The sequence below is a fragment of the Leucoraja erinacea genome, chromosome 13, assembly GCF_028641065.1.
Source record: "Leucoraja erinacea ecotype New England chromosome 13, Leri_hhj_1, whole genome shotgun sequence".
Lineage (NCBI taxonomy): Eukaryota > Metazoa > Chordata > Chondrichthyes > Rajiformes > Rajidae > Leucoraja > Leucoraja erinaceus.
In genome coordinates this window covers 28,815,351-28,830,566 of record NC_073389.1, presented here as the reverse complement: position 1 = coordinate 28,830,566, position 15,216 = coordinate 28,815,351, and the positions used below count along the sequence as shown (strand labels likewise).

At 43.6% G+C, this 15,216-nt stretch overlaps 1 protein-coding gene across 1 annotated transcript in view; it reads right to left on the bottom strand.

Annotated features, from left to right (window-relative positions):
* LOC129702764 (cullin-4A-like) overlaps nt 1-15,186 on the bottom strand; it is a 56,081-nt gene extending 40,895 nt beyond the window's left edge. Inside the window, exons 1-3 of the mRNA XM_055644713.1 lie at nt 14,579-15,186; nt 14,283-14,398; nt 1,312-1,415 (exon numbers count right to left, since the gene is read on the bottom strand). Coding sequence (XP_055500688.1) covers nt 1,312-1,415; nt 14,283-14,398; nt 14,579-14,915 — 557 coding nt within the window. The 5' untranslated portion in view covers nt 14,916-15,186. The remainder of the gene's footprint in view (nt 1-1,311; nt 1,416-14,282; nt 14,399-14,578) is intronic.
* Between the last annotated feature and the right edge of the window lie 30 nt (nt 15,187-15,216).

Genomic DNA, 15,216 nt, shown 5'->3' with positions numbered 1-15,216 from the left:
GGCTTTGATGCTGAGGATGACTGCGAGATAAGGTAGTCTCTTTTTTCCTCACCACGGCATACTGCAGTATATATTGTGGTAAGGGCAGTTGTATGCTCCTCGTGCAGGATGTGGGAAGCCAGAGGACTACACCTATCCAGCTACAATTCCTTACAGATCGCGTTAGGGCACTGGACTAACAGCCAGGTGACATCAGGATCATCCGGGAGATTGAGGTCATAGATAGGAGTTACAATGAGGTGGACGTGCCTTAGGTAGGGGCAGAAAAGTAGAAGGGTGATCACCAGGAAAGGGATTAAGCACAGAATACTGGAGTCCCCTGTGGCCATAGTGGGGAAGGGTGAAGTCAGGCAGAGCCATAGTGGTAGGAGACACGTTAGTTAGGAGCACAGACAGGCGATTCTGAGGCAGCAATTAAGAATCCAGGATGATGTGTTGTCTTCCTGGTGCCAGGTCACATAGAAGCTGCATCACAATCTCAAGGGGAAGGGCGAGCAGCCAGAAGTCGTGCGTTGGCACAAATGACATAGGTACGAAATGGGTCGAGGTCTTGCAAAATGAATATAGGGAGTTCAGCAAAAGATTAAAAACCAGGACCTCCAGGGTGGTAATCTCTGAATTACTCCAAGTGCTATGTGTCAGTGAGGGTGAGAATAGTGAATTAATACAGATGACTACATGGATGAGGAGTTGGTGCACGAGGGGGAGGAAGAGAGAGGGAGGGAGAGGGAGAGAGGGAAACACTCTTCAGCCCATCAGGTTATTTAATTTTACTAAGTAGAATTTGCAGTACACAGTATTATGTGACCACCTAACTAATGAATTCTCCAATGAAAATGGCGCTTTTCGCTTTCTTGCTGTGTCTCAGAGCCAGGTCTGGGCGCCACATGCCTGACTGCTGCTGCTCTCCATGATCGGACACCCCCCTCAACAATACCCAAAGGGTAATTCTGTTGTTGTGGGGAATTGCCCTTGGGGACTACTGCACAGTCTGCCTACTCCCTTTTCCGGTGGTCACATATCTACTGCGCACAGCAAATTCTACATAGTTAGTGAATCCGGCTCAATATTTCAATAAAATAACCTTATTTGAAACCTGGGTTCATTTAAAAAGTAGTTTTTTTTCCAAAAAAGGATCAAAACCGATACACGTTTAATCACAGTATCCTACTGACATTTTAACAATTTTAGCAGACATGGATGTATTTTTCACTGCAACAATTGTACTTACCTGAGATTTAACACAATTCAAGCTAAAACACTCACAGCTAAATGGGGGACTAAGTAAATCATGGCCAAATAGAAGGATATTCTCGGAATTGTTGAATCTGTGCCTTGACGTGGTCTTCACACACCTGTCGCAGTTGTTTATATAGCGTTGCTGACACCTTATAAGAACACAGATTCTCAACAGCCTGTGTAAAACAAAATAATCCATTATACGAACCAGATTCCAATCTCAATGTGCTCTGGAGATGTGCAAATGAACAGTCACACAACCATGGCTCAACCCAACAGCACAGTGCCAAAATTACAGGATCTAGTAATGTGCAGAGAAATGGTTTATTAAGTGATGCTGAAAAGATCTCAACTAGATAATTCTCTACTTTTTGTGGTTTGGCACTGCTCAAAACTTTACACCACCACTTCACAAAAATCACATTTTTAAGAGTCTAATTTTAGACTCCGAGCATGGAAACATGTCCATGAGACCAATTCATTTGTGAAAAGTCAGCTTGGTTTGACTTCTCCAATTTCAGGCAGTCCTTGCTTTCTCCCCCCTTCCCAGCTGTCCCACAGCCTACTGTCTCCGCCTCTTCCTTTCTTTTCCCCGCCCCCCCCCCTCCTCCACATCAGTCTGAAGAAGGGTCTTGACCCGAAAAACATAACCTATTCCTTCGCTCCATAGATGCTGCCTCACCCGCTGAGTTTCTCCAGCATTTTTGTCTAGCTTGGTTTAGGATGTGGGAGATGGGTGTCTATTGTGAATCAGATTGAGTTTTTTGAAGTTACCAAAAAGCTTGACATGGGAAAAGTCAAAGAGGTTTCATATATGGACTTCAGCAAGGCATTGGATAAGATACTGCATGCTACAGATACAGTGGTCAAGAAGACTTTCAGTACATTGCCCTTCATCAGTCAAGGCATTGAGTATACAGTGCCCTCCATAAGAGTGTTTTTATACATTTTGGTTTCACCATGTAGACATTACGGCTATGTTTATACATAGTCCCCCCCATTTCAGGACACCATCTTTGGGACACATGGCTTCACAGGTGTTTGCAATCGTTCAGGTGTGTTTAAATACCTCCTTAATGCAGGTATAAGAGAGCTCTCAGCACCTAGTCTTTCCATCACCTTTGGAAACTTTTATTGCTGTTTAGCAACATGAGGACCAAAGTTGTGCTAATGAAAGTCAAAGAAGTCATGATGAGACTGAGAAACAAGAATAGAACTGTTAGAGACCTTAGGTTTACCAAAATCAACTGTTTGGAACATCATTAAGAAGAAAGAGAGCACTGGTAAGCTTACTAATCGCAAAGGGACTGGCAGGCCAAGGAAGACCTCCACAGCTGATGACAGAAGAATTCTCTCTATAATTTAAAAAAAATCCCCAAACAGCTGCCCGACAGATCAGAAACACTCTTCAGGAGTCAGGTCTGAATTTGTCAATGACCACTGTCCGCAGAAGACCTCGTGAACAGAAATACAGAGGCTACTCTGCAAGATGCAAACCATTGGTTAGCCGCAAAAATAGGATGGCCAGGTTACAGTTTGCCAATGAATACTTAAAAGAGTAAACACAGTTCTGGAAAAAGGTCTTGTAGACAGATGAGACAAAGATTAACTTATATCAGAGTGATGGCCAGAGCAAAGTGAGGAGAGAAGGAACTGCCCAAGATCCAAACCTTATCTGTGGGGGTGTCATGGCCTGGGCATCTATTGCTGCTGAAGGTACTGGCTCACTTATCTTCATTGATAATACGACTGTTGATGGTAGCAGCATCTGAACTGTATAGACACATACTATCTGCTCAAGTTCAAACAAATCCCTCAAAACTCATTGGCCGGCAGTTCATTCTACAGCAAGCCAATGATCCCAAACATAATGCTAAAGCAACAAAGGAGTTTTTCAAAGCTAAAAAATTGTAAATTCTTGAGTGGCCAAGTCAATCATGGTTTGTGCAATTTCTTGCGGTCTTGAAGGTGTCCCCAAACCAGCATGTGATGCATCCCAATAAAATGTTTGCTACAGCACAACTGTAGAGGTTGATGGGGTTTGTTGGGAACATGCCAAACATCTTAAGCCTTCTAAAGAAGTAAAGGCATTGTGTGCTTTCTTGGTCATTGCTTCGACATGGCTGGTTCTCGATTTCCCTGCTCTGGACAAGAGATTCTGTGCATCTAACTGATCTATTCCTCCCATTTTTTATACATCTCTATGTATAAAAATCAGCCCCCATCCTCCTGCATGCCAGGGAATAGAGTCCCAGCCTGCTCAACTTTTCCCTGTAGATCAGTCCCTCATGTCCTGGCAACAGCCTTGTAAATCTTCTCTGCACTCTTTCCAAATTGACATCTTTGCTATAACATAGTGCCCAGAACTGAACACAATACTCTAAATGCAGCCTCACCAACATCTTATATAACTGCAACATGACCTCCCAATTTCTATACTGAATACTCTGACTGAAAAAAAGCCTTTTTTGACCATCCTACCTACCTGCGATGTCATCTTTAAGGAACTATGAATGGGCCACGGAACCGGGGGGAGGGAGTGTAACCATACAGTAACTGCAGAAAAAAAATTCCCGATGTTGGGGGAGTCCACAAACAGGGGTCACAGTTTAAGAATAAGGGGTAGGCCATTTAGTACTAAGATCGTCGGGGTCACCAATGTAGTGCGTGGGATGTTAGGGGCAGTCCACAAACAAACCAGGGGAAGATCACCCAGTTTTAGAATAAGGACCGGGGACTAGGCCATTTAGTGCCGAGGGGTTCGAGTATAAAACGACCCTTAGTCCCGCCACACCATCCATGTATCAGTCTAACTGTTTCTTAAATGTTGGGATAGTCCCTGCCTCAACTACCTCCTCTGGCAGCTTGTTCCATACACCTACCACCCTTTGTGTGGAAAAGGTTACCCATCAGGTTCCTATGAAATCTTTTCCCCTTCACCTTAGATCTGTCCTCTGGTCCTCGATTCACCTACTCTGGGCAAGAGACTCAGTGCATTTAGATGGGGGATATATCCCCCCACTTTTTGAGGTGGGCGATATGGCCTGTATTATTACCTCCCATTTTTTGGAGGTCGAGCAATAATAAAAATAATAATCACCTGCTCCTATCTCATGTAGGCCCTACATTATCTCAAAATACTTCAAACAAAAAACATTGAAATCATACTTCTACAATACACTAAAACACGATTTCAACACATAAAATTTCAAAAAGTCCCTACCCCCCCCCCCCCCCCCCCACTTGGTCACTCCACTCCTTTGTCGGGTACCCCCAAGGCCAGTGATCAGTGATCGCTCAGCCCCCCCCACTTTCAAAAACGCTTCGCAACCTCTGCTATGTACCTGCACTCCGAGATCCCTCTGCTCTACAACACTTCCCAGAGCCATACCATTCACTGTGTAGGTCCTCCCTAGGTTAGACTTTCCAAAATGCAACACCTCTCATTTCCCTGTATTAAATTGCATCAACCATTCCTCAGCCCACCTGGCCAACCGAGCAAAATCCTGCTGCAATTTTTGACAAACAACTTCGCGATCTGCATTACCACTCACTTTTGTATCATCTGTAAATTTGCTAATCTTGTCATGTACATTTTCATCCAAATCATTGATATAGATGACAAACAGTAATGGGCAAAGATTATAGAGCAGAGCAAGATAGACCACTCCTCCAAAATCCAATGGGCTGACGTGTAGTACGTAACGGAACGTCACGGCCGCCATTTGTTTATGCCAAACGCGACATCTTTGGTAGCAGGGACGGACTCCACAGTTATCAAATCTGCTCTTACATCAGGTCGCAGGGAAAAGCAAAGATATTAGAGGCTCCTCTAGTATCTTTGGGGGAAAGAGGACGTTTCCTGCACTCCTGAGTTGATCCAGGACTGATTCTCGGTCCCCCCCGATACCAGATGAAGGCGGTCGGCGGGAGAGCCTCAAGCGTCTGCCCGCGGTCGGCGCTCCCGAGGCAGTGGGCAATGCTCCTCTAGTATCTTTGATGTAATCTGTTCCAAAGATTGATCCGCTCTATCATGTTTGGTGTAATCAGTGTTGTAGGGAAAAGTGTGTTATATATAATCGATCACTTCACATATTTAGTTAATATTATTGTCAATTTTATTAATATTATTGTAAATTGCTGCTCAATAAAATGGCGTCATGTCATACTGTCATACGCTTTTTATCACAGAGTATCTTGCTCTGCTCTATAATCTTTGGTAATGGGCACAGCTCCTAGCCCTGAGGCACACCAGTAGTCTTAGACCTCCAATCTGAAAAATAACTTTCCACCATCAACCTACTTCCTTCCATAGAGCCAACTTTCTATCCATTCCATTTTCTTTCCCCAGATCCAAGTGATCTAACCATCCACTGTAGCCTAGTCTGTGGAACCTTGTTGAATGCTTTGCTGAAATCCATATATAGTGCATTCAGAAAGTATTCAGACCTCTTCACTTTTTCCACATTTTGTTACGTTACAGCCATTTTAAAAAATTGATTAAACTCATTTTTTTTTAACCATCAATCTATATACAATACTCCAGAATGAAGAAGCGAAAACAGATGTTTAGAACATTTTGCAAAGTAATTAAAAATAAATAACTGAAATATAGCATTTACATAAGTATTTAGACCCTTTGCTATGACACTCAAAATTGAGCTTAGGTTCATCCTGTTTCCACTGATTATCCTTGAGATGTTTCTACAACTTGATTGGAGTCCATCAGTGGTAAATTAAATTGATTGGACATGATTTGGAAAGGCACACACCTGTCTATATAAGGTCCCACAGTTCACAGTGCATGTCAGAGCAAAAACCAAGCCATGAAGATGAAGGAATTGTCTGTAGACCTCCGAGACAGGATTGTGTCGAGACACAGTTCTGGGGTGGGGTATAAAACAATTTCTGCAGCATTGCAGGTCCTGAAGAACACAGTGGTCTCCGTCATTCTTAAATGGAAGAACTTTGGAACCACCAGGATTCTTTATAGAGCTGGCTGCCCGGCCAAACTGAGCAATCGGGGGAGAAGGGCCTTGGTCAGGGAGGTGACCAAGAACCCGATGGTCACTCTGACAGAGCTCCAGAGTTCCCATGTGGAGATGGGAGAACCTTCCAGAAGGACAACTATATCTGCAGCACTCCACCAATCATGCCTCGATGGTAGAGTGGCCAGACGGAAGCCACTCCTCAGTAAAAGGCACATGACAGCCCACTTGGAGTTTGCCAAAAGGCACCTAAAGGACTCTCAGATCATGAGAAACAAGATTCTCTGGTCTGATGAAACCAAGATTGAACTCTTTGGCCTGAATGCCAAATGTCATGTCTGGAGGAAACCAGGCACCGCTCATCACGGTGAAGCATGGTGGGTGGCAGCATCATGCTGTGGGGATGTTTAACAGCGGCAAGAACTGGGAAACTAGTCAGGATCGAGGGAAAGATGAACGAAGCAAAGTACAGAGAGATCCTTGATGAAAACCTGCTCCAGAGCGTTTTAGACCTCAGACTGGTGCGGAGGTTCACCTTCCAACAGGACAACAACCCTAAGCACGCAACCAAGACAAGGCAGGAGTGGCTTTGTGACCAGTCTGAATGTCCTTGAGTGCCCCAGCCAGAGCCTGGACTTGAACCCGATCAAACATCTCTGGATGGACCTGAAAATAGCTGTGCATCGATGCTCCCCATCCAACCTGACAGAGCTTGAGAGGATCCGCAGTGAACAATGGGAGAAATTACCGAAATACAGGTGTGCAAAACTTATAGCATCATACTCAAGAAGACTTGAGGCTGTAATTGCTGCCAAAGGTGCCTCAACAAAATACTGAGGAACAGGGTCTGAGTACTTATGTAAATGTGATATTTAGGTTATTTATTTTTAATTACTTAGCAAACATTTCTAAACACCTGTTTTTGCTTTTTTTATTATGGGGCATTGTGTGCAGATTGATGATAAATAAATGAATTTAATCAATTTTAGAATAAGGCTGTAACATAGCAAAATGTGGAAAAAGTGAAGGGGTCTAAATGCACTGTACACATCTACAGCCCTCATCAACCTTTTCGGTCATATCTTCAAAATACACTTTTCTTCACAACACAACCTCCCATGAACAATACCATGATGACCAGCCCTTGTCCATCTAAATGCATGCATATCCTATCCTTCAGAATACTCTACAGTAACTTTCTGACTATAGCTGTTAAGCTCACTGGTGTGTAGTTCAATACCCTTTCCTGCAGCCTTTCTTGAATAGAGGCACCACATTAGCCACCCTCCAGTCTTCCAGCACCTAGAGTCATAGAGTGATACAGTGTGGAAATAGACCCTTCAGTCCAACTTGCCCACACTGGCCAACATGTCCCAGCTGCACTAGTCCCACCTGCCAGTGTTTGGTCCATATTCCTCCAAACCTGTCCTATCCATGTACCTGTCTAACTGCTTCTTAAATGTTGCAATAGTCCCTGCCACAGCTACCTCCTCTGGCAGCTTAGCTTGTTCCATTCATCCACCACCCTTTGTGAGACTCTCCAGTATTTATTGGCAACTGGTTAATTTCAGCAAGGGCTCCCACAATTTCCTCTCTAATTTCCCACAGTGTTCATGGATATTTCTGATCCAGCCTGGTAGATTTGGTCAAGTTGTGGGGGTTTAAGGGAATTAATAGAACATGCAGTTGGAAATCTGTATCAATGCTTTCAATGGAAAGTTGAAGGTGGATTCACCCCAAAATTTCAAAACTTTGACATTAATGGATTTTAGATGAAAATTCGAAGGTTTAAGCAACCAAAGTGAATAGATGAGGTTCTCATATCACTAGGAGACATGAATGTCTGCTTCCATAAGGAAGCTTCTTGGGAGAAAATCAAAAGAAAACTGCACATGCTGGAAATCTGAAATATAAACAGCTGAATTGTATGTTAATGGTCTGGATCTGAGACTCTTCGTCAGAAATGGGAATGTGAGAAAACAAATTACCTGTCAGTACTCGGGAAGGTGGGGAAGTGATTAGAACAAAGGAAATAGATAGGCTGAGATTAAATGGATTAATTATATTTCAAAACACATTGTGTTTGGCTATGTGATGAGTTGTGGCTCAGTTTGTCCACTCTTCATGAGGATAGCTTGGTTTGCTGGGCATGTTCTACAACCTTGCTATTAGCAGCAATAATTGGTTGTTCAGCAGCTAAAGTATTGTGCTCAGTTCAAGATGTCATACTTTTGCAAAGACACAAACACGCATTGCGCAATAGAAATTTATTAAAATTATTCCAGCAATCATGACATTTAGTTTGTGTGGATAGACTGGACAAACTGGGCCATTCTCCCTGGATCAGAAGCTCCTATGAGAAAAATTGACAGTGGTCCTCAAACATCATGAAGTGTATGGACAGATGAAATAGATTTTTTTTTCCTTTGCAGAAAGATTAAAAATTGGCAGGTATTTCTGGGAATACAGAAGCTGTAGGATCAGTTCATTCCAAAGAGGAAGAAAGATTCCAACGGGAGTAAGGGGTGACCGTGGCTGACAAGGGAACTCAGGGACAGTATAAAAATAAAAGAGAAGTACAACATAGCAAAGATGAGCTGGAAGCCAGAGGATTGGGTAACATTTAAAGAGCAACAGAAGATAACTAAAAAGGCAATACGGGGAGAAAAGATGAGGTACGAAGGTAATCTTGCCAAGAATATAAAGGAAGATAGTAAAAGCTTCTTTAGGTATGTGAAGAGGAAAAAATTAGTTAAGACCAAAGTTGGACCCTTGAAGACTGGAAAAAGGTGAATTTATTATGGAGAACAAGGAAATGGCAGATGAGTTGAACAAGTACTTTGGATCAGTCTTCACTAAGGAGGACACAAACAATCTTCCTGATGTACTAGTGACCAGAGGATCTGGGTGACGGAGGAACTGAAGGAAATCCACTTTAGGCAGGAAATGGTGTTGGGTAGACTGATGGGACTGAAGGCTGATAAATCCCCAGGGCCTGATGGTCTGCATCTCAGGGTACTTAAGGAAGTGGCTCTAGAAATCGTGGATGCATTGGTGATCATTTTCCAATTTTCTATAGATTCAGGATCAGTACCTGTGGATTGGAGGTTAGCTAATGTTATCCCACTTTTTAAGAAAGGCGGCAGAGAGAAAACAGGGAATTATGGACCAGTTTGCCTGACATTGGTGGTGGGGAAGATGCTGGAGTCAATCATAAAAGATGAAATAGCGGCACATTCGGATAGCAGTAACAGGATCGGTCCGAGTCAGCATGGATTTACGAAGGGGAAATCATGCTTGACAAATCTTCTGGAATTTTTTGAGGATGTAACTAGGAAAATGGACATGGGTGAGCCAGTGGATGTAGTGCACCTGGACTTTCAGAAAGCATTTGTTAAGGTCCAACATAGGAGATTAGTGGGCAAAATTAGGGCACATGGTATTGGGGGTAGAGTGTTGACATGGATAGAAAATTGATTGGCAGACAGGAAAAAGAGTAGGGATCAACGGGTCCCTTTCAGAATGGCAGGCAGTGACTAGTGGGGTACCTCAAGGCTCGGTGCTGGGACCGCAGCTATTTACAATATACATCAATGATTTAGATGAAGGGATTCAAAGTAACATTAGCAAATTTAAAGATGACACAAAGCTGGGTGGCAGTGTGAACTGTGAGGAGGATGCTATCAGAATGCAGGGTGACTTGGACAAGTTGAGTGAGTGGGCAGATGCATGGCAGATGCAGTTTAATGTGGATAAATGTGAGGTTATCCACTTTGGTGGGAAAAACAGGAAGGTAGATTATTATCTAAATGGTGTCGTTGGGAAAAGGGGGAATACAACGGGATCTGGGGGTCCTTGTTCATCAGTCAATTAAAGTAAGCATGCAGGTACAGCAGGCAGTGAAGAAAGCGAATGGCTTGTTGGCCTTCATAACAAGAGGAGTTGAGAATAGGAGAAAAGAGGTCCTCCTGCAGTTGTACAAGGCCCCAGTGAGACTACACCTGGTGTATTGTGTGCAGTTTTGGTCTCAATTTGAGGAAGGACATTCTTGCTATTCCGGGAGTGTAGCGTAGGTTCACAAGGTTAATTCCCGTGATGGCAGGACTGTCATATGCTGAGAGAATGGAGTGGCTGGGCTTATATACTGTGGAATTTGAAAGGATGAGAGGGAATCTTATTGAAATATATGATTATTAAGGCTAGAGGCAGGAAACATGTTTCCGATGTTGGGGGAATCCAAAACCAGGGGCCACCGTTTAACAATAAGGGGTAAGCCATTTAGAACGGAGATGAGGAAACACCTTTTCACACAGAGTTGTGAGTCTGTGGAATTCTCTGCCTCAGAGGGTGGTAGAAGCCAGTTCTCTGGATACTTTCAAGAGAGAGTTTGATAGGGCTCTTAAAGATAGCGGGGTCAGGGGATATGGGGAGAAGGCAGGCACGGGGTACTGATTGTGGAATGATCAGCCATGATCACATTGAATGGCGGTGCTGGCTCAAAGGATTGAATGGCCTACTCCTGCACCTATTGTGTTACTGGATATAGAATTAAGTTGATTTGTAAAGGAACTAAAGTGACACAAGGAAATATTTTTGTTTACAAAGTCAATGGTTATGTCTGGAAATGCACAGCCAAGGGGAGCAGTGGAAGAATTTGGAAGGGTTGGGAGGCTCAAAAGAACACATTCCACATCTACCCTATAGAAACATAGAAATTAGGTGCAGGAGTAGGCCATTCGGCCCTTCGAGCCTGCACCGCCATTCAATATGATCATGGGTGATCATCCAACTCAGTATCCCGTACCTGCCTTCTCTCCATACCCCCTGATCCCCTTAGCCACAAGGGCCACATCTAACTCCCTCTTAAATATAGCCATCTCAGTTTTGTACACCACTTCCAGGTCATCATCAACCTCCACTACTTCAAAGAAAACAAACCTAGCCTAACCACTGTAACTTAAATATTCCATCCAGGCAATCTACTTGTGAATCTCCTCTGCACCCACTCCAATGCAATGATGTACTTCCTAAAGTGTGGTGATCAGAACAACATATAATATTCCAGCTGCAGTCTAATCGATGTTTTATAAAGTTGTACCAAAACCTCCTTGCTCTTCAACCCCATGTCCAGGAGAATAAATCATCGTGCTATCGACCTGTGTTACCACCTTTAAGGGGCTGTCCCACTGTACGAGCTAATTCAAGAGTTTCCCCTGATTCGAATTCGGAGAATTAGGGTAATAGCCGCTCGTAGGTACTCGGGGCTCTGGTGGACATTTTTCAACGTTGAAAAATCTTCACGAGTCTTCCCAAGCTTTCCGCGTTTCCAGAGTACCTGCCGTTAGCGTTTCGAGCCGCTTAAGAGACGTCCCAAGCTCCGACGTACCCACTACATACATTCTACGTGCTTACCACAAGTTTGATTTTTTTTTTTTTTTAACTCGGGAGAGCTCTTGAATTAGCTCGTACAGTGGGACACATCGGAATCTAGGACGTCAAAGTTCAAGATATTTCTCAATACTCCTTAGGACTGTATCGTTCATGGTGTCCAAGACTTATTTGAACATCCCTCTCACACTTACGATTAAATTCCATCTGTCATTATTTTGCCCAAATTACCTGTTGATTTAATGTTCTTCTGTAGTGTAAAACTATCTTCCTCAGTATCAATGACACCTACCAATTTTCATATTATCTGCAAATGGCAAAATCTGCCACATTCACATCCAGGTCATTAATCTATATAATAGACATTACATTAATGAATGTGATATACATCAATAGCTTGAATGTGAAGGCCCAACCTTGGTAGAGTATGTATGGGTATTTTCAAGATCAGTAGGCAGAGAAATCAACAAGGGAACAGGCATGAGGTATTGTGGATTTTTTTTTTTTAAGTTAATTGATGATACGGTAGCCAAGTGTCTTAAGGAGACCATAGTCATAATATAATATAATTTTATCCAAGGTTTGAAAGTGATTTAATTCAATCTGAAACCAGCTTCTTGAATCAAAATAATGCAGACTTTGGAACCTTTGGAACCAAAGGTTCAACTGAAATTTGAAGTAAATGAATTAAATTGCAACAGGGCAGCACGGTGGCACAGCGGCAGAGTTGCTGTCTTACAGCGAATGCAGCGCCGGTGATCTGGATTCGATCCCGACCGGGTGCTGTCTGTACGGAGTTTGTACATTCTCCCCATGACCTGCGTGGGTTTTCTCTGAGATCATCAGTGGTATGTAGGTTAATTGGCTTGGTAAAGGTAAAAATTGTCCCTAGTGGGTGTAGGATAGTGTTAATGTGCGGGGATCGCTGATCAGCGTGGACCCAGTGGGCCGAAGGGCCTGTTTCCGCGCTGTATCTCTGTACTAAACTAAATTTAACTTTCATACAGTCAATACATGGTTTCAATTCAGAGGAAGGGTCCAGACCTGAAACATTGCCTGTTCTTTCCCTCCACAGATAATGCTTGACCTGCTTAGTTCCACCTGCATTGTGTGTATCATCTATAGATTCAAGAAATATATAATCGCTTGAGGCAAAAACAAATCCTGAGTAAGTGGCCCAGCCTTGATAGTGTTAGATAAAATGAAAGGGCTCAGGATGTAGTCAATGATCACAGCATACCCATAGATTGCAAACATTTCACAATTCAGTAAAGGACCAAGGCATTCAAAGAAAAGGGAAAGTCGAATATGAGCTTGAGAAAAACAGAACCAATTTTCCATACAGACAGATGGGAGAAAAGAAATTCCAGCATGTTTGTCAAACAGATTTATACTGCCTAATCCTCATATTATTTTCCACGTGTTTCATTATCACACACTTAGGATAAATATTGGGGTTTACAGAAATGTCAAAAAAATGAAACAAATATTTCAGTCTTTATAGAAGATACAGAAATCCTCTCAGAAATAATGAAGAGCTGCAGGTCAGTAGTGGATTAGAAAATGATAGGACATATTTTGCATTTGCAAAATAAAGCATTGGGAAATTAATGGAAGCCAATAAATCCCTAAGATCTGACGACGTTAATATATATCAAGGTCCCTCTGTTCCTCAATTTTCCAAAGGCCCCACCATTCATTTTGTATGACCGCATATTAGTAATCTGCCTAAAATACATTACGTCACATTTACCAGGATAAAATATCACCTGCTATTGCTTGGGCCACCAGTCTGATCAAAATCATTCTGCAGCTTAATACCACCCACTTCATCAACATCACCAACTATTTTTGTGTCACTGAACGCTTATATCACTTACATTGACCCAAAAGCATTAATGTACGTTATAAGCAAGAACTGTTGTTGCACTGACCCCTCTGGTACATCTCGGGGCACAGGCTTCCAATCACAGAACCATCACCCATTGCCTCTTATCACCTAGATAATTCTGTATCCAATTGGTAAACATGTCAATGGGTTCCAACATTTATTGAAGTTGTATAGACCACTGTGATCATGATGTCCACATCAACACACTTTATTATCTCTTGAAAAAATTCAATCGCATTAGTCAGACAAGATTTATCCCAAGAGAGACTTTGATTAATCTTTGATTAAGCTCTGCCTTTCTAGGTATAAATTAATAACTTCCAATTGACATTTAATAAATTAATAACCCATTGACATTTAACTTGCTGGTCTTTATTTATTTGGAATATCTCTGGTTTTCTTTGCATCTGTTACGTAAAATTATGAATAAAATGATTTTTGTTTTAGTTTATTCTATTCCTTTTTTTTTTTTACCTTATCTGAGATATTGTACAGGCGAACAAACTTAATGGAGAACAAGGATTGCCGATGTTTCGGGTCAGGCTAGAGGCAATTTTAATTTATTTGTTGAAAGATGGCCAGGATTTATATTCAATTCCTTAAAGCAGCAAAGTGAACCCCATTATCTCACCACCAGAAACGCCACCTCTCCATGTTCTCCAGAGGTGCTGCCTGACTCATTGGGTTATTCCAGCACTGTTTCTTTTTCCATAAACCAGCACCTGCAGTTCCTAGTTTCTATGGACAAACCCAATAGCAGCAATGTGGTATGTTACCTGATAAAGTTCCTCTAAGTTGTATTTTATTGATGTGCTGTTCTGAATTGTCCCAACTGCTTCATGGAGCTTCTGCCATGTGTCCCGAGTGTAGTTATCTGGCAATTTAGGTTTATCTGTTGGAAGACAACCAGGAAACACATTCTGTTCATTAATGCAGCCAAATGTATCCTTTGCTGCAGAGCAAAAATATTTAAAAATTACAGCCAAAATTCTGGAATTGGGATAGTGAGGGGGATGGAGTGGGGATGAGGATGGGGAATGGCATGGGGAAAGGGAGGAGGGGAGGCATCCACCTTTAAAGTTCTTGATGAGTAGCTTCCTGGATGCGGCGGGTTTGCCTCCGGCACGGCTCAGCCCGTTGGTGTGACCGAGCAGCGCCGAAAAGTTGGCCTTCCGCTGCCCGTCGTCCGCCATGTCCCCCTCGACCTGGGCCTGGGCCTGTGCCGGCCGCACACGTTTCCTGCCCTGGCCGGCCTCGGCCAGGACGAGCAGCTGCGCCGAGGCCGCTTTAGCCACCGCCTGCTCGGGCTCGGCGATCCGCACTCTCTTTTTGGGGTGTCCGCGGCCACTGACATCGGCGCGCCGCTCCTCGTCCGGCGAGCTGTCGCAGGGCGCCGACGGCCGCAGCATCAACGGCGGCTGCGCCGGGACCGCGCTGCAGGCCCGACCTCACCAAGCCAGCGATCGCACCGCTCCCTGCGCTGGCTGCCCTGCCTTGCCTTGCCCTGCCCTGCCTTGTCTTGCCGGCCGCGGCCTTCACCTGCGCCTCCTCTTCCCCGGGTCGCCCCGCTGTCCAGACGCGGCGTGAGGAGCCAACAGCCCGCCGGAAGTAAACAACCGCACCCCTGACCTCTCACCCTGGGGCGCTGCGCTTCCGTTTGCCCTGAGCAGAGAGCGGCGAGGAACACATTTGGCGAGGAGGAGGAGGAGG